The sequence below is a fragment of the Pelobates fuscus genome, chromosome 3 (genome assembly GCF_036172605.1).
Source record: "Pelobates fuscus isolate aPelFus1 chromosome 3, aPelFus1.pri, whole genome shotgun sequence".
NCBI lineage: Eukaryota > Metazoa > Chordata > Amphibia > Anura > Pelobatidae > Pelobates > Pelobates fuscus.
The window spans coordinates 387,663,679-387,682,587 of NC_086319.1; the positions used below are offsets into that span (position 1 = coordinate 387,663,679).

At 42.4% G+C, this 18,909-nt stretch overlaps 1 protein-coding gene across 2 annotated transcripts in view; it reads right to left on the bottom strand.

Moving 5' to 3' along the window:
* LOC134603560 (complement C3-like) overlaps positions 1–18,909 on the bottom strand; it is a 104,592-nt gene that overhangs the window by 39,062 nt on the left and 46,621 nt on the right. Inside the window, exons 14-20 of one of the 2 annotated variants that reach the window (XM_063449651.1) lie at positions 16,065–16,226; positions 15,855–15,984; positions 15,525–15,593; positions 13,071–13,277; positions 12,026–12,160; positions 11,345–11,501; positions 7,350–7,435 (exon numbers count right to left, since the gene is read on the bottom strand). In XM_063449651.1, the coding sequence (XP_063305721.1) occupies positions 7,350–7,435; positions 11,345–11,501; positions 12,026–12,160; positions 13,071–13,277; positions 15,525–15,593; positions 15,855–15,984; positions 16,065–16,226 (946 nt within the window). The remainder of the gene's footprint in view (positions 1–7,349; positions 7,436–11,344; positions 11,502–12,025; positions 12,161–13,070; positions 13,278–15,524; positions 15,594–15,854; positions 15,985–16,064; positions 16,227–18,909) is intronic. The other variant, XM_063449652.1, reaches the window with a different exon arrangement.

Here is an 18,909-nt window from a genome sequence, read left to right on the forward strand (position 1 = left end):
AGTCCCTATCTATTCTAGGATAGAATAATATCAAAATATTTAACCAGATTACTCTGGTTTCCAAGTTTTACATATAACCCAATTTAATGGTACTCATTTATTATGAGTCAATTCTGCCAGGATTTGAACCTGCAACCATCAAGGTTTGAACAGATTTGACATTAGCCCACTGAGCTATCTCACCAGCCAAATTAAATTTGAAATACTAGAGAAATCTAATTGAATGAAGAAAACAGCATTCTCAGACATTGTGACCTATTATAGTTCTTGTCAGTGAGGTGAGTCTGTGTTTGTGTATGCGTCTGAGCATAAGACGTTCATAGAATGCATACTGTGAGAGCAGCTCAAAGCATTGTACACACATAGCTTAAAGGGACATCCCATGCTTTAGCTTTAAATGAGACAGTTGCTTCCCTCTGCAGGCTGAAAAAGTAGGTATGTACGATCAGGGCTGCCATCAGAGATTTTGGGGCCCCTGACAAAGCTCAAGGTCTGGGCCTGCCCCGAGTCCGCCCACAGGGATACAGTGTGTCTACTGATTGTGGTGTGTGTATAGTGGATGTAGAATGTGTGTAGTGGATGCAGAGTGTATGTGTAAAGTGGATATGGTGTGTGTGTAATGGATGCAGTGTGTAAAGTGGATGCAGATTGCATGTTTGTGTAATGTATGAGGTGTATTTCAGATGCAGAGTGTGTGTTTGTGTGTATTAGATGCAGTGTGTATAGTGCATGCAGAGTGTTTGTGTAGTGGATGTAGTGTGTGTATAGTGAATACACAGTGTGTGTTTGTGTAGTGGATATAGTGTGTATAGTGAATGCAGAGTACGTGTTTGTGTAGTGGATGTAGTGGATGTGTGTATTAGATGCCGTGTGTACAGTGAATGCAGAGTGTGTGTAGTAGATGTAGTGTGTATATACTGAATGTAGTGTGTGTTTGTATAGTGAATGCAGAGTATGTATAGTGAATGCAGTGTGTGTTTGTGTAGTAAATGCAGAGTGTGTGTTTGTGTAGTGGGTGTTGTGTGTGTATAGTGAATGCAGAGTGTGCGTTTGTGCAGTGGATGTGTGTATTAGATGCAGTGTGTATAGTGAATGTGAAGTGTGTTTGTGTAGTGAATGCAGAGTGTGTATAGTGAAAGCAGTGTGTGTTTGTGTAGTGGATGTAGTGTGTGTATAGTGAATGCAGCGTGTGTGTTTGTGCAGTGGATGTGTATATTAGATGCAGTGCGTATAGTGAATGTGAAGTGTGTTTGTGTAGTGGATGTAGAGTGTGTGTATATAATGAATGTAGTATTTGTATAGTGAATGCAGTGTGGGTTTGTGTAGTGGATGTGGTGTGTATACAGGGGCGGGCTGGGCCGGGGGGCAGGGAGGCAATTGCCCCCCAGGCCGCCCGAAATTCCTTTAGGACCGGCCGCGGCGGGCCGGCCCTTTAAATGCTGCAGCCGCCGAGCGCTCTGTAAAGAGCGCTCAGACGGCTGCAGCAGCTTTTCCCTCCCTCCCCTCCCCTGTAGGTGGCCGAGCTGCACTCCGTCCGCGGTCCCGGCCGGAGTGATAGGAAAGTGCACACTGAGTGTGCACTTCCTGTCAGTCCGGCCGGGTACAGGAAACAGAAACTCCTGTTCCGCGCGGAACAGGAGTTTCTGTTTCCTGTACCCGGCCGGACTGACAGGAAGGTGCACACTGAGCACCTTCCTATCACTCCGGCCGGGCACCGCGGACGGAGTGCAGCTCGGCCACCTACAGGGGAGGGGGTAAGAAGAAGGGGGGAGGGGGGGTAAGAAGAAGGGGGGGGGTAAGAAGAAGGGGGGGGGAGTAAGAAGAGGGGAGGGGGGAGTAAGAAGAGGGGGGGGAGTAAGAAGAGGGGGGGGGAGTAAGAAGAGGGGGGGGAGTAAGAAGAGGGGGGGGGGAGTAAGGGGGGGGGAGTAAGAAGAGGGGAGGGGGGAGAGAAAGAAGAGGGGAGGGGGAGAGAAAGAAGAGGGGAGGGGGGGAGTAAGAAGAGGGGAGGGGGGGAGTAAGAAGAGGGGAGGGGAGGGGGGAGAGAGTAAGAAGAGGGGAGGGGAGGGGAGGGTGGGAGAGTAAGAAGAGGGGAGGGGAGGGGGAGAGTAAGAAGAGGGGAGGGGGAGAGTAAGAAGAGGGGAGGGGGGAGAGGGTAAGGGGAGGGGAGGGCGGGAGAGTAAGAAGAGGGGAGGGGGGAGAGTAAGAAGAGGGGGGGAAGTAAGAAGAGGGGAGGGGGGAGAGTAAGAAGAGGGGAGGGGGGGAGAGTAAGAAGAGGGAAGGGGGGAGAGTTATAAGAGGGGAGGGGGGGAGTAAGAAGAGGGGGGAGTAAGAGGGGAGTAAGAAGAGGGAAGAGAGGGAGTAAGAAGAGGGGAGGGGGATAATAAGAGGGGGTAAGAAGAAGAAGGGGGGAGTAAGAACAAGAGTGGGGAGTAATTAGAAGAAGGGGGTAAGAAGAAGAGGGGGGTAAGAAGAAGAAGGGGGAGTAAGAAGAAGAGGGGGTAGTAAGAAGAAGAAGGGGGGGTAAGAAGAACGGGGGGGTAAGAAGAAGAAGGGGGCTAAGAAGAAGAATGGGGTAAGAAGAAGAAGGAGGGGGGCTAAGAAGAAGAATGGGGTAAGAAGAAGAAGAATGGGGTAAGAAGAAGAAGAATGGGGTAAGAAGAAGAAGGAAGGGTCAAGAAGAAGAAGAGGGGGTAAGAAGAAGTAGGAGGGTTAAGAAGAAGAAGGGGGAGTAATACGAAGAAGGGGGTAAGAAGATCAAGGGGGGGAGTAAGAAGAACACAGGGAGGAGGGGGGTAAGAAGAACACAGGGGGGGTGAGAACACACAGAGGGAGGAGTGAGAAGAACAGGGAGGGTGGAGGGGGGATGAGAAGAGTACAGGGAGGGTGGGTGAGTGTGAGAAGAGACCGCTAGGGGAGGGTGGGGGAGAGGAGAGACCACTAAGGCATCAGGGGAGAGCTCTAAGGGACAGCTCTATAGGACAGGGGGCAAGACAGGGAGCTCTTTAACACTACGTGCACACACACACAATGCATCCCTATACATACACAGAAACACACAATGCATCCCTATACATACACAGACACACACAATGCTTCCCTTACACACAGAGAAACACACAATGCATCCATTACACACACACACAATGCAACCCTTACACACAAAGACAATGCATCATTTGCACACATACACAGAAACATACAATGCAAACCCTTACACACACATGCAAACACACACACTGTTTTTCTCACATACACACAGAAACACAATGCATCTCTTACACTCAATGCACACACACCTTGCATCCCTTATGCATACAAACACAGATTCACACAATGCATCCCTCACACAACCAGAAACACATAATACATCCCTTATCCACAAATACACACTGCTTCCACTACACACAAACACACTGCATCACCTGCACAAACTGGTATCCCTATACACTACATACCATAAGCACACATATTAGATAACACATAACACATCCCCTACACACTCCACTCCCTGTGAGCGAGCTCATAGGTGGGTGGAACATATAAGTGGACTTATGAGTGGGCCTTATGGGCATACTCACCGTCAGGCACTGGGGCCCAGACCTTGAGCTGTGTAAGAGGCCCCCCAAAAATGGAGCTGCTTCCAATTCTCCCAGAACGTTGAATTTTGTGACCACAGTTGCAAACAGCCTCCAGAGGTCCTGTTCTACACCAGACCAGTGGAGCCAAACTGCAGCCCATCATCATCCTCATCTAATTGTAAGTAGGCAATCTAGTATATTATTAGTGACACTAATCTATAATTTACCTCACATTAAAGGGACACTATAGCTTAATGAAGTGGTTCTGGTGTCTATAGCTGGTCCCTGCAGGCTTTTTAATGTAAACACACACTGTGTGCAGCACTGGCGTTAGTTCATATGGCAGATCATATGGGTGGGGCATTGTGATGTCACATGGGGGGGGGGGGGGCGGCAAATTTATATTTTGTCTAGGGCGGCAAAAATCATTGCACCGGCTCTGATCCTGGGCAGGTGCACCAGTCTACTGGTGACCCACAGGAGGGGAGTGCACTGATTGCACTGCACTCTCCTCCTTCCCAGACCCGTCTTGACCGCAGTGCAAGTGCCCTCTGCCCCTAATTTACAGTGGCTCACACTCACAACAAGCAGTGCCTGGAGCCCTTTGCAGAGACGGAAACAAAGAGGTTCTGCGGCAGCTGGCCGTCCTGCAAGCATTACATTAAACAGCTGTTCCCCATGCAGCCACAGGTGGCGTTGTGCTGGGAGACTGTGATTACTCTTCACTTCCTCCCAGCCTACAGAGCAGCGCATGGGGGAGAGAGGAGGAGGCATGATTTAATCTTGAATAAATCCTCTAAGCAAACCTTTATAAATTTGGGGGGATCAGCCCTGTTTCCACAGTTTATTGGTGTTTACTCTCATCTCTGTATTAATATTGAGGGATGTCTAAGTAGTAACGTCAGTGTGTGTCAGCAGGGCCAGCCGTTAGGGTGGGCAAGCTGTGCGGTCACGCAGGGTGCCATGACAACAGAGGGACCCGGCGGCCAACACAGCTCACAAGTTGGGTACACCAGCATATTTAATTTAAACGATTCGCTGGTGGTCCACTGGTGCGCACCAGCAGTAGGTGCAGTCAGATCATATCCTCTCCCTCGTGGTTCCGGCGCTCAGTTAGTGAGTCAGAGCACAGGCTCAGAGATTCTGACAACATTGAAAGTCAGAGCCGTGAAGGAGCGGGTATGGCATAGAGCTACTGATTAGCATAACATCAATATCCGTTATAAAACCAGAAAAAGGTGGGCATGGATGGTGAACTGATTTGGTGGCGCAATGGGCCACTTGACTGGTTTTGCCCCCCAGGCCTAAGGCTGCCAGCCCTCCCCTGTGTGTATATAATAAATACAGAGTGTGTATTTGTGTAGTGTGTGTGTATAGTGAATGTGGTGTGTGTTTGTGTAGGCATGTAATGAGTGTGTAAAATAAGGGGGGGGGTTCATTTTTATTTTTTAACATTTGAAACATTTTATTTTTTAACATTTGAAACATTTTATTTTTTAACACTTGTTTTAGTCCCCCCTCTGCTTCTTACCTGGCCAGGGAGGGGGAAGATCACATTCCCTGGTGGTCTGGTGGCACACTCTTGACTCAACTTCCAAGCAGCTCGTCTGTGTATAACGCTTGTGGCCTGCGTGCCGTGTGGAGCTTTGCTATGGCAACATGTGGCAACTATCTGACTGCCGCAGGTCTCATAAGCGCTAGAGACAGGGGAGCTGCTGGGAAGTGGAGTCAGAGTGTGCTGGCCCCTCTGTAGCGAACAGGTAGCCGGGGGCCACAGGTACACATATATATAGCTGTATTCGCAGTGGTGTATTTTGGATTTCTGCTGCCCTAGGCATGACAAAACTCGGGCACCACCGAATCTAAATTTTCCCCACCATTTCCTGTTTAAGACCAATATGCACATTGACTGACATAAACTGACACACCCACTCAGTGACAGGCACACACTCTCAGATATACATGCGCTGACATACCTACACACATGTCCTCAATCACAGAAACACACTGATAGACACACATACTCACTGACAGAACCACACACATTCACTGAGACACAAATACTGACACACTCACAAATTGTTTTTTTATTCTCTTTGATTTTAGTTAAAATCCACCTAGCCTAGCCATCCTACTTTTGGGAGAGCTGGAGTGGATTCTTTACTTGGGTGTAGGTCAGCTGAAGTTCCTGGGGTCCAGTGTAGGTGCTGGGCTGGATGGGCGGCTGTGGAGGATCCTGTGCTCCTCGGTGGGTGGGCAGGATTTTAATGGGGGCGGAGAGGGAGCTGCAATCTTCCTGCTCAGCTCCCTCATGTGCCGCTTAGTGATTCTGTGAGCTGGAGTGACATCATATTCCGGATCCAGCATCACCGCTGGGCGCTGGATCCCTCGCTGCCCATCCGCAATATTAGAAGCCTCCCTCTAACTCTAACTGAGAAGTATGGCTAATAATGCAAACTAACCAAGTTTATATTGTACATTTTATAATGTTTATTACACACTTTTTCTTGTTTTATTTTGGTTTGTATATTTGTTTAAAAGTGTTTGCTTGCTGGTTTTTAAAAAATAATTGTCAAGTGATGCATGTCCATTTAATTGATTGTCCTACAGCACAATAACAACCCAGATTTCTACAGCAACATAGAGATACAGTTGTGCTCAAAAGTATGCATACCCTTGGAGAACTGGTAATATATATACAATTTTTAAAGAAAACATGAGTGAGCAGGAAATTTTTTTTTTTATGGGATTCATATTCAACTGTACGTTATAACAGAATTGAACAATCATAAATACAAAACAAAACATGGCAACAAAGAAAAAATGAAATTACCTCTGTTCCAAAGTCAGTTTTTTTTGTATCCTGAACAATTCTTCTGGCAGTTGTGGGTGAAATCTTTCTTGGTCTACCTGACCTTGGTTTGGTATCAAGAGATCCCCAAATTTTCCACTTCTTAATAAGTAATTGAACAATTCTGACTGGCATTACCAAAAGCTTTCAATATCTTTTTATATCCTCTTCCATCTTTATAACTTTCCATTACCTTGTTACGCAGATCTTTAAACAGTTCTTTTCTGCTCTCATGGCTCAGTATCTAGCCTGCTCAGTGCATCCACATGAGAGCTAGCACACTCATTGACTATTTATACACAGACACTAATTGCAATTTAAAAAGCCACAGGTGTTGGAAATTAACCTTTAATTGCCATTTTAACATGTGTCACCTTGTGTGTCTGTAACAATGCCAAACATTCAAGGGTATGTAAACTTTTGTGTAGGGCCATTTGGGTGATTTCTGTTATCATTATGATGTAAAAAGGAGCCAAACGACTATGTGATAATAAATGGCTTCGTATGATCACTATTCTGGAATAAAATACATTTTTTTTTTTGCATGATCAGTCATATTTTCAAAATCAATGACAACATTTCACAATTTCTGCCAGGGTATGCAAACTTTTGAGCACAACTGTACGTAATTCAGAATTGCCTGATTTTAAAACAGTAGTTTTCAGGATTAAAAGAGGTACAATCAAACAAAGGTTAAAAAATAAATGTAAAAAATCTTTAAAAACGCCTTGTTTCTAATTTCGGAACAATTACTTTAAGCAAACCTGTGGGCAGATTGGGCTCAAGTGCTATGTACCCCACTGATGCCGAGAATTTTTTTTTAACAATTGTTAACTTTTTAACAACCTTCCCACTTAGTGTGATACATTTTGGGTTACAAAATATACTGCATAAACAGCAAACATGCTCCCATGGTTTACCTGTAGTAGGGGACATGCCAATTGCCAAAAATTCCCAAGTGGTAATGGAATCTGGAAGGGCGGTTTTAACAATCTTGGATGAATATCTGTTTGAAGAAAAGAAAGTCAGAGTCAGACTTCGTATGAGACAGAATAAGGTTGTAATCGCCTCCATCAACATTAACTAATTATTGTTTGTGGTTGTGTAGTCACGGATCATCAATGGATTTGGACAGGAATTTGGTTTAAATTGCGTGGAAATGTAAAAAAAAGTAGCTGGAGTAAAAAAACAATGCAGAGCATGCAGTTACAATGTAGACCAACTGAGACAGGCATCATGGCTGGACAAAACATTTGCATTTTAGAAACTCAGAATTCCGGGACTCCTATTATTGGAGTCAAAGTACAGATAATGCCTCAAATGGGAATGAACAATTACTGAGAAAGGTGAGCCAGTATGAGAAGGAACACATAAAAAAAAGAAGGGAGGGGAGAAGGGAGGGGATTTAGGGGGTAACCCCCTAAATCGTTAAATGTTAATCAGCACAAAACAAAACAAAAATATATATAGTAATAATAATAATAATAATCGTGTATTCCTAAATAGTGAAAGTTCTAAAGGGTAGAAAAAGTAAGATAGTGAATTAAAACTTAATCTTTATTAGTATTATAATACGATAATGTTAAAAAATAGTTTTTCTGTTTTTTTTTTTATTGTAACTACTATATACATTTTTTAATAATACTGATGAAGGTTAAGTTTAAATTCACTATCTTACTTTTTCTATCCTTTCATACTTTCACTATTTAGCAACACACGATTATTATTATTATTATTATTATTATTATTTTGTGTGCTTATTCTCAAATGGGAATTAAAAGTGAATCTATTACTAGAAATAACGTTAGATACATTGTAACATATGTGAACATTTTTAATGACTCAAGACCCTTTCATTTAATTTACAATAGTTGTATTCCTTAATAGCATTACTCTCAACTCTGAAAGTCAGTACCCCAATCCTGCTCAATTCTGACTAGGTGTTAAAGGGACACTATAGGCTTTAAAACAACTTTATCTTATTGAAGCAGTTTTGGTGTATAGATCATGTTCCTGCAATCTCGCTGCTAAATTCTCTGTCATTTAGGAGTTGCATCACTTTGTTCATACAGCCCTAGTCACACCTCCCTGCATGTGACTTACTCAGCCTTCCTAAAAACTTCCTTTAAAGAGAAACCTAATGTTTAAACTTCCTTAATTGCATTCTGTTTAATTTTGAATTTCTAATCTCCTGCTCTGTTAATAGCCTTGAAGACCCAGCAGGAGCCTCCTGTGTGTGATTCAAGGTTACAGAGAAGGAGATAAAAATGGAATAGTGATTTAACTTCTAAATAACAAAGAATAGAGCAGCGAGACTGCATAGGCATGATCTATAAACGAAAACACTAAAACTGTTTCATTAAACTTAATTGTTTTGATGTCCTTAAATCTTTTTGTTGAGAGGAGAGATATTTATTGAGCTTCCAGGACAACTGAACAGGTTTTAAGCAGAGGTTCTTGTGGCTCTCAGCTCTACCAAATCACCTGCTGGTATCATCATACCCATGACCGCCCTGGAGAGCGTTAATTGAAAGGGGGGTAGAGAAGGTAAAGGGCTTATGAAAACATTGAAATTTAGGTGTTTTTTAGGTGTTTCTTATCCTCTATTTTGTCTTTTACCCCACCTTTAGTTTTTCATATCCTGATTTTGCCTATTTGTGTGTTTTACTAAGATGGAATTAATTTTATCCCCCTTTTGTGTATCTTACACCCCACTTGAGTGTCTCTTACTCCCCCCCCCTTTGTGTGTCCCCTACTCACCCAGTCTCTTTGTTTGTCTCTTACTTCCCCCAGCCCCTTTGTGTGTCTCTTACATCCTCCATCAGCTCCTTTGTGTGTCTCTTTCTCTCCAGTCCAGTACCTGCTTACATGCTTTTGAAAAGTGGCCTCACAGACTGTTACAAAATGCCTTTTGTAACTGTCTCTTTAAGTGACAAATTGCCCTGCTTCCCTGTATTATGGAGAAGCCTTATTGCCAGCCTCATGACTATGGCCCTGGTGTGTATGGCCCTTTAAGAACAGTCTGTGAGCATATTGGGGCTTATGGACTTTTATGGGACTGGTGCTGGCCCTTTAAGCACATTTCTGGGACATAGGGAAAATTGGGACAATGCCCCTTTAAGTCGGTGTCCCCAGACTTGTTTGGGACACTGCCCCTTTAAGCCTGTGTCCCCAGTGTCCCCAGACTTGGTTAAAATCCTTTGTTCATTGCTATTTTCCACTTGGTTCAGTAAATGGGGCTTACTGAACCAAGTACCACACAGGCGGACCACCCAGGAGTGGAAGTGTAAAGGCAATTTACCTCCCAGGCTGGGAGCCTGCTGTAGGTAAATTGCAGACCGCTGGGTGGCCGCAGTTCGTGCCATCTTTGTTCATTCGAACGAGGTCAGCAGTATGTGTAGCCAAATTCATGGAACTGAAATCGGCTACACATTTAGACAAACACCGCTGACCCTTACCTTCTCCTACACTAAGTTTGAAGCCGCAGAGACTAAGTCCCATTCGGCAGTTTGAACTCACTGCTATACTAAACTAAATGCACGAACGGCCCCGTCCGTGCATTCGAATGGGACTTAGTCATTTTTCTGCATAAAGGACTTCCGTCTAACTTTTTATATACTGGAGGGATTTGTATGATTTTTGGTTATGTTTACATTTAAAGTGTGCTGATTCTGAATATGTATTTGTATGAAGATTGGACGTATATTTTTAAAGTTACAGCGTATGTATAAAAAGTGTATTTTTCCCGCCTATGATAATTATGTTAACCCATTGTGTACCATAATTATATCACAGGCAGAGGGGAGGATTTGTGTGTTATTGATGGGTGTGTTTTTACTGTATGTTACGTGTTTATTGGTTGTTCTGCAAAACCCTGTGGGCGGTCCTGTATGTGTAAGACCTCCATAAAAGAAGGCCCTTTGGTGCCAATTAAACAGAATGACTTGACCCTCTAACTTGCAGCTAACTCATGTTTGTAGGGGACAGCTATAATCACTACAGGGATTGCTATGCCCTTCATACTCCCTTAGCTACTGAGCTCTTGTAAGAGCTCTTGTTCCTGATTCTGCTTTGCTCTACAGAAGGAAGAGGTTCACCCACTGGAACCTGGAGCCTGGTCATAGGTCCAGGGTGGATAGCAGACAGCAAGATACCAGCCCAGCAGTGGTGGTTCGTGGAGTCTGCAGTGCTGTTAGTGCACAGTGCTGATGGTCCTTTGGTGAGCGCTAGGAGCATCCTTTCTACAGTCCAACTTCCAGTCAGCCTGGAGGCAACCGTAACATGATAGAGGGTCTTCTTTATTCTCTAGCTGGTCTCACAAGAAGCTGCTCACTGAACCTCTACCACAGTCCGTGAGTCCATGCTACATGGTTCATGGGCCTACCTCTTGTTGGTCACCAGGACCCTGTTAGCACTTATCATTTAACAAATTCAAAGTAATTGCCAAAGCACCTTACACAATACAGCCTTCCTTTCAATGCTGCAGTGATGCATTGCTCTCACCCGTAGCACTTAATATTAAAATGAATAAAGAAATACACTCTGGGTTCTGTCAGACCACAACATGTAACACCCAGAGCTCATTCTATCTTTCTCTTAGCAAGTAAATAGATAAAATGTGGAGTTCCCAATACTACTGGGTAGGACCCTGACATGTGGCCACTGCCCCTTTCTTTACCACATGCGCTGTGGAGTGAATGATAATTAAAGTGTGATGCCAATCTTACCAGTTGGGCCAGTTGGTGATACGTTTGTTGGTTGTTAAGAGGTTAACCCCATAAGTAAGTTAACCCCTAAAGTGCCAAAGGTGGCCAGGAGATGCCTAGTCACCCAAATCCATCATAGGATACTGCCAAAACCATCCCCCTGTACAGAGAGTACTGGAATCTAACCATACATGGACTTCTAAACTTACCCATCGCGATTGGCTTTTGAGGGAAGAGTTTCTACCTTCCACAGCCAGCTCTCAGAAAAGGTGCTTCGGGATATGATATTCTTCATTTCAATGTATTCGTCATTATCTTCTTGCTTCTCAACTGCTCCAGTGTTCGTAACACTTGCATGATGAAAGGCTAAGATTTGGATATAAAGAGCATGGAAAGTCAGGTTGTAGTGGAGCACAGCATTTGGGGGACATATTGAGAAATATAAGGATACTGTGAGGGAGATGCTAAGTCAGGGGTTTTCAACCCAGTCCTCAAGGACCTTAGAGTCCAAGGTGTTTTTTTCTTTTCTTGTTCTAAACACACCCAGGTAATCCCTAAATCCTGGACTGATAGGGGGTCATTGAGGACTGGGTTGAGAAACCCTGTGCTAAGTGAACATAATGGAGACACTACTAAATCACCAAAGATGTAAATCAGAGAAAGCTATTGCATAAATATCACAAACTTAATTTAACCCCTTAAGGACACATGACATGTGTGACATGTCATGATTCCCTTTTATTCCCGAAGTTTGGTCCTTAAGGGGTTAAACTACAAATAATATAAATACAGATAATATAGAAGATAATATAGAAGAGCAAAAAGAAACTACAAAATGTTGCTGTTCACAGCTACATTTTAAGCTCTTACACCAGTGTCAAGGTACCTACCTCTAACCAGTGTCTGGTCACTTATTCTGGTGCTGTGTGACATTTTAGCGTCCATTTTGTTGCAGCAAACTCTGGTTCTTGCACTGACTCTGGACATCACACCAGTGTCACGGTTGACGTGAAGCGCCCACGTCTCTACTCAAAAAGAATGCTGTGTGACATTCCAGCATGACAAATTATGTGGAATGCTATTACCATACTTGCTTTTAAAGCCAAAATTATGCAAGTAGGCCGTCATTTCGGTGTTGATCACCTATGACATTCTGATATGACATCAGATGCCAGGCCTATATAAGCTCAGGACACTATTCTGTACTCCCTTGACTTTTTATTTGACCATTCTTTTTCTATATAATGTTAAGCCAGGCCACTCTAAGGTTCGGTAATATGTATTTTTCTATTTACTGTTTTGCATGTTGCGGACCTGCATTATTCTGACATTAGTTAGTTATTTTGTTTCCGAATATTTTGCAAAGGTTGCATAGACACCAGGAAAATAACCACTAATTTGCTAACCTGAGTTACAAGATGCCAGTTAGCATACCAGCTCGCTGATTCTGAGATCCACCTCGGGTGGAGGTATGCCTGAACAAACTGCCTTCTTGTAAGTATATTTTTAATCATTAAAAGCATTTTACTATATTACGCTATTGGCTTTTTTCTCTTCATGACCTGCACCTGCAAATTGAAGCATAGTCAGATGGATTCTTACCCCTTTCTAGGGAGACAAGCCTGCATTCCTACGTTTCGTGAGTGCTCTCACTTCCCCTCCTCCCCTCCTCCCTTCTCCCCTATATTTACTGTATTGCACTATATATAGTTTTTTGTTTTTCTAGATCTGTGATAAGATTCTTGCATATATATAACCAGGTGGTATCTATTCGTTCATTTATAAATGTTGTGGAGCTTGTGTTTCTTATACTTTGTACAAGTGTTTTTTTTTGCTTTATTCTAGTGGTGTTGTGAGGTTCACCAAATAAGCTCCTGATTCATTCTTTACCCCTCTTACAGTGACTGATTTTCTGTTTTGCACTTTGTTTCTTACCAGACCCTTTTTTTGAATATCTTGGCCGTGTGCCTCTCTTGGGTACTTCTGGCTCATAGATTTGCTTGCAGCACTTTATGAATTCAGCAATGCAATCTTCACTCTCCAACACATACTGCGCACGTCTCTGACAGGTATATTTCATGGGATTCTCCTCCATCCCATCCACGCAGCACTGACGCAGACGGTCATCAACATATTCTTTCACTGGGGATTAATACAATAAAGGCAATGTGGCAAATTTGTGAAAAGAGTGGGATGTGAAGTTCTAAACGTTGGACAATCACTATAGAAACCAAAGATAATTCATTAGGTACATTCCATAGGTGTTCACTCTACTTTGCACCACTTTTCAGATTATGCAACATTTGTAAATCCCCATGCATGAGTATTAAACCATCAACAACTTCAGACACAGTCATTGGGAGACCATTCCAGTTGATTCGAACTGCATATTTATAATCTATTACACCACATAGACTATGTCTCTGCAATGGGCAGTGGCGTAACGAAAAAGAATAACCAGAGAGTTCCTGATAAAGGGTCACCATATACTACAAAAGGTCCACTATAGTGTTCGGAAAACAAACCCGTTTTCCTGACACTACATAATCCTTAGGGTCCCCCCACCCTCAGGGACCCCCTCCCACTGGGCTGAAGGGGTTAAAACCCCTTCAGCCACTTACCTTTATCCAGTGCCGGGCTCCCTCGGCTCTGGTGACCTCTCCTCCCCCTCCGACATCAGCTCTCGAGTGGAGCTGAATGCGCATTACAAACGCCCATAGGAAAGCGTTTCTGTGTGTTTAATGCAGCCACTAGAGGCTGGATTAACCCTGCAATGTAAACATAGCAGTTTTAATAAGTCAAACCAAATAAAGTGCCAAAAGATAGGAATACCTATATGTACACTAGAGGGGATCAGACACCAGTGTAGTACATACCGTATATAATTAGCATTACCGGTCTTGCAGCATTAATACATAAAACTCACATGACATTTTGTAAAGGAGAGAGTAAAGTTATAGGGTGATGTATTTATTACACAAAGAAACACTTATTAAACATAGAAACACTTGGAAAGATATTAACACAAATCTGAAAAGAGATACGCTGTTGCACGCACTTGGTCTAGAGTCCCAAATCTCACAGGATGAACCAGCTGGATACTGGGAACCAATGGGTCGCTACTCCTAAGGACTCGTGTATCTTCCTCTGGGTAATCCTTTGGTGCTAGACACGTTTCGTTCCCGTGGTTGTCAGGACTTTCTCAAGAGCTGCTGAATGCTTCATCAACTCCTGCCTTCTTAAATATCCAAATTTTAGTGCCAAATGTGGGCAACAGAGTATTTGCACATCTCTTTTCAGATTTGTGAGTGTTTCTATTGTTTTTAAGTGTTTCTTTGTGTAATAAATATATTACTTATGATTTTATTATATCCTTTATATATTTTTTTTATGTGAGTTTTATGTATTAAGCTGCAAGACCGGTAATTGTATTCTAATTATATATGTACTGGCACCCTCTAGTGTACAGATAGGAATTCCTATTTTCTTTGCACTTTATTAGCTTTTTATTAATATGAGGTCTTTTGGTAGTGGACATTCACACAATACACACATTTGTTATTGTGATCACTTAGCTTTAGTCTTTTAGGAGTTTTAATAAGAGTTGCTTTATCTTAGGATACCAAAGTACAAGAGCAGAAATCCCCCAATACCATGATCACTAGGGCAGTCTACTATATAAACACTGTCAATAAAGTACCAGTGGAGTTAGTATCCAAACCAATAAACACTGATCCAGTTTACAGTGTAAATAGTGTGACTAAATCACAAATATGTACTCCTAATTCTTTAGCGTCCTAGTCAACATTTGAGTGAGTAGGCCCCCGTTGCCAGGGTTAGAAAAGTGAGTTTACTTACCTTTACTTTCTTACAGTGCTAGTCTCCTTGGAGAAGTTCCACCCCTTTGGCTGAGATCATCCGATCGTGATCTCAGTCAATCCAATGCTTTTGAAATGTTGCAAAGACCCAATCACATGGTCTCTCTGAGACTGTGTTATTGAAATACTGGTGTTTTACCACACTGTTTTGACAGAAGCGCCTCTAGTGGCTGTCACTATAACAGCTACTAGAGGCAGCTTAACCCGACAATGAATACATTGCTTTTCGTACAGAATGGCAATGTTTTCATCTTCAAGGCTAAAATGGGAGGACATAGCAGTCAGGCCAATTTATTGAGATGCAGTGGTTTTGGTGCCTATAGTGTGCCTTTAAAGTACTAGAGCCCAACATTGGGCCATTTACTAAATAATATACATAAAGACTGGAGAGAAGAACAATGTTTAACACATAGTAATAGGCAACAGGCAAACCGTCCCTCATTCCCTCCCCAAAACTACTATTATCTGACACAATATTGCATTCAGACCCTTCCCATACCCACAGAAATACCTAACTTGGCTTTAAGTCCAGAAACTGTCGCAGAACGTCGTGATCTCTGAGCTTCAACGCATCGTAACTCTGCAGAGAAATTTTTATTATGAAATACATTATTTGTAGACATAAAGTTTGTTATGCACATCAGTATACCACACCGTCATAATGATTGTTCCTTGTATACTTTCCAAAATATTATTATTATTACATTCCTTCTTTTATTTTATTCTAACCTCATGTTGCCTCTATTTCTTAGTCTTACCAGGTCCCATTACACATTTCCCCTTCCCCTAACAGGTTTCTATCAACCAAATATCGTCACCCCACAACACACATCTTACCTACCGGAACGTACAGATGTTTTGAGACCTTTAGTGGTATCTATGGAAAGTCCAGCATCTGTAAAGACCCCAATATTATCACTTCCCCCTCCAGGACTACAGCCAAGATCACTCAGGTCCACCTGCTTCCATACCTACAGAAGAAAATTACCCAACAGTAATTGCCTTATTCGTTGACTTGCTATGCCTTGATAATTACTGCTTTGTTCCTCACCTTGGATTGGGACAGCCTATTTTTGCTGTTCAGGACATACACAGCCCTGTCCACAGCTACCAAGCCTATATTTGCTCCTGGGTCTCCTGTAATTTTCAGAGAAATAGGAGTTCCTGGTTCTGGCTTATTGTATAAATTATTGGTTTCCTGGGAAATTTCAACCTATTGGGGTTATAAAAAAGATTTATCTTTAAAATTAGATAAAGTACAGCATTGTATATAAGATCCAAACGCACAAAGCATAGTCTTTGTTTAACTCTTTGACACCTGAAGTTACTCTTATAGTAGTATTTTAATGTAAAGTGTGTGCATGCAGCTGATGTTTGATATGAGCAACATCTAATCTATGTGGAAAGGCTATTCAATACATCCAAATCATTTGAATCAAGCAGGCAATGAAGTGTCTAACAAAGAAGCAAAATATTTTCATCCAGCAGGCATTATGTCTGTCACTCTGTCTGTTGGTGTATACTAAACACATATGTGGCATGAGACTTTGTAAAGATCTGCGACACTTAAAAGGTTCTAGATGTATTAAACAAAAGTTAAAAGAACGTTTTGAGACAAATGTCTAATTCAAAAGCTTTACCCTTGAATGTGAAAGTTGCCTCACTATACAGATGAAAAAAGGTAAATTATTATTTTCATATTTAACTACTACTTTCTTATCCTTATCCTTATCACCCCCACTCCAGGGGGGACACTGATATAAGCAATCCGTGTCCTATCCCTAGGAATACAGAGCAGGCTCCAGTATCTGGTTTCTCTCTCCTGCTGCTGCACAATGTTGCCCTATTTTTTGTTATTAGTGGATAGGTCGGAAACTGTGATGGGTAAAAGGATCTGGATAAGCTGGGGAAACTCCCCTGGCTGAGAAGCGTGCCCAGAAATGCAATCTGACCAAGTTTATAGTAAGTTTATAAACATACTTTTTTAAACTCTTTCTTGCTATTTTGGTTTGTATATGTTTGTTTGCAGATTTAAAAAAAATGGTCAAGAGGTGGCAAAAAAACAAATTTTGTGCAAAAAATACAGAAGGGTTTAGGCAATGCAGATTTTATTGGAGCAAAAAGCAATGTTTTGACTCACAGGAATCTTTATCAAGCCAGATCCAGATGAAGACAGCTGAAGGCCACTTTATGGCCATCAGCTTAAAGAAGAAAATAAACTAGTCACATTTTTTTTTATAACTACGACCACCCTGTGAAGCATCCTGTTTGTTGTCCTTGATAAAAAACAGGAAGTCATTATAATAATAATAATAATAATAATAATAATAATAGTAACAAGTGAAATGACAAAGTGAATGTTTTGGGTCAGACTTTATTGGTTGTTTGATTCTTTCCTGCCACATTGGTGGATTTAATCAAAATAACCATTTATCCTTGACACTAAAGTCAAAGAGGATCTTCCTCAGGGTTATAATCTAAAGCAATCACGTATGTCGCTGACACTTTCCACATTTATTAAGAACATGCATGGGACAGAAGACAAGTTAAGTCTACTGATCATTAGTATAAATAATACTGGGTGAATCAGTATGAACAAGTAACAAGATCCCAGCAGAATAAAAAAAAAAACCTGATACTAGACATGTGCAATTTGTTTTGGTCCGAATGTGAATTCGTCCGAATTTCGGGCAATTCAGACATTCAGGTACTTCCAAATGTCCGAATAGATGAATTGCCGAATTGCCGAAGTCCCAAAGTTCCGAAATTACCGAATTCTTAAGTGTCAAAGTGCCGAAGTGCTGAAGTGCCGAAGTTCCGAAGCACAGTATTGCCTAAGAACTAATATACTTACCCAGTGGAAGAATGAAGAATGTTACACTGTATACAATGTTAAATAAAAAGTATACAAACATAGCCAGGATTCAGCTGTAAGCATACATTCATATAAAATGTAAGTTACTTAGCCAGTCAATGTAATGACAGAAATGAATAAGTAGATAACTCCCTAATTCCCACGGTATCATGGAGCTATCTACTAAAAGGCTGAAAGACCTGAATTGGTCTTTCAGCCAAATTTACTAATACTAAGTAAAGATTACCGCGAGTAGGGGCATGTTTCGTAAACAGTGATCAGACTGTGGCTGCTCACTTAAAAAAAAAAAAAACCCTAGTCACCTGGGGGGGGGGGGGGGTAAATTTTTATTTAGGGACCCCACCCGCCGCTCAGGGGTGGAGGCCAGGGGGGAGGACATTAGGTCCCCCCCTTACTAGTATTTAGGGCCCCCACCCAATGCCCAGGGGTGGGGGCCAGGGGGGAGGACATTAGGTCCACCCCAATTGGTATTTAAGGCCCCCACCCACCGCTCAGGGGTGGGGGCCAGGGGGGAGGACATTAGGTTCCCCCCCTTTTAATAATTTAAGGCCCCCACCCACCACTCAGGGGTGGGGGGCCAGAGGGGAGGACATTAGATCCCCCCCATTATTTCACTTTAGGGCCCCCACCCGCCACTCAGGGGTGGGGGCAGGGGGGGGGGGGCAATAGGGCCACAGGCTGCTCATTGTTTAATAGACATGCCTGTGGCCCTATTGCCGAACCCCCGAATTGCCGAAGTCCCGAATTTCAGAATGCTGAACCGAACCGAAATTTTTCCCCATGCACATGCCTACCTGATACTCATTTCAGAGAACTAAAGCTAAAAATAAATGATACCATGAATCTATAAGGATGCACAGGAATATTCAACTTGCTGTATTCAAAAAGATAATAATAATAATTAAACTTATGCATTTGGTTTAAAACTAATTGCAATTTGTCAGAATTTTGCATGTTTGGCAGGTCGTCCAAATTCCATCAACTTAGAATTGGTTAGTGGACAAATCATGAAACAAATAAA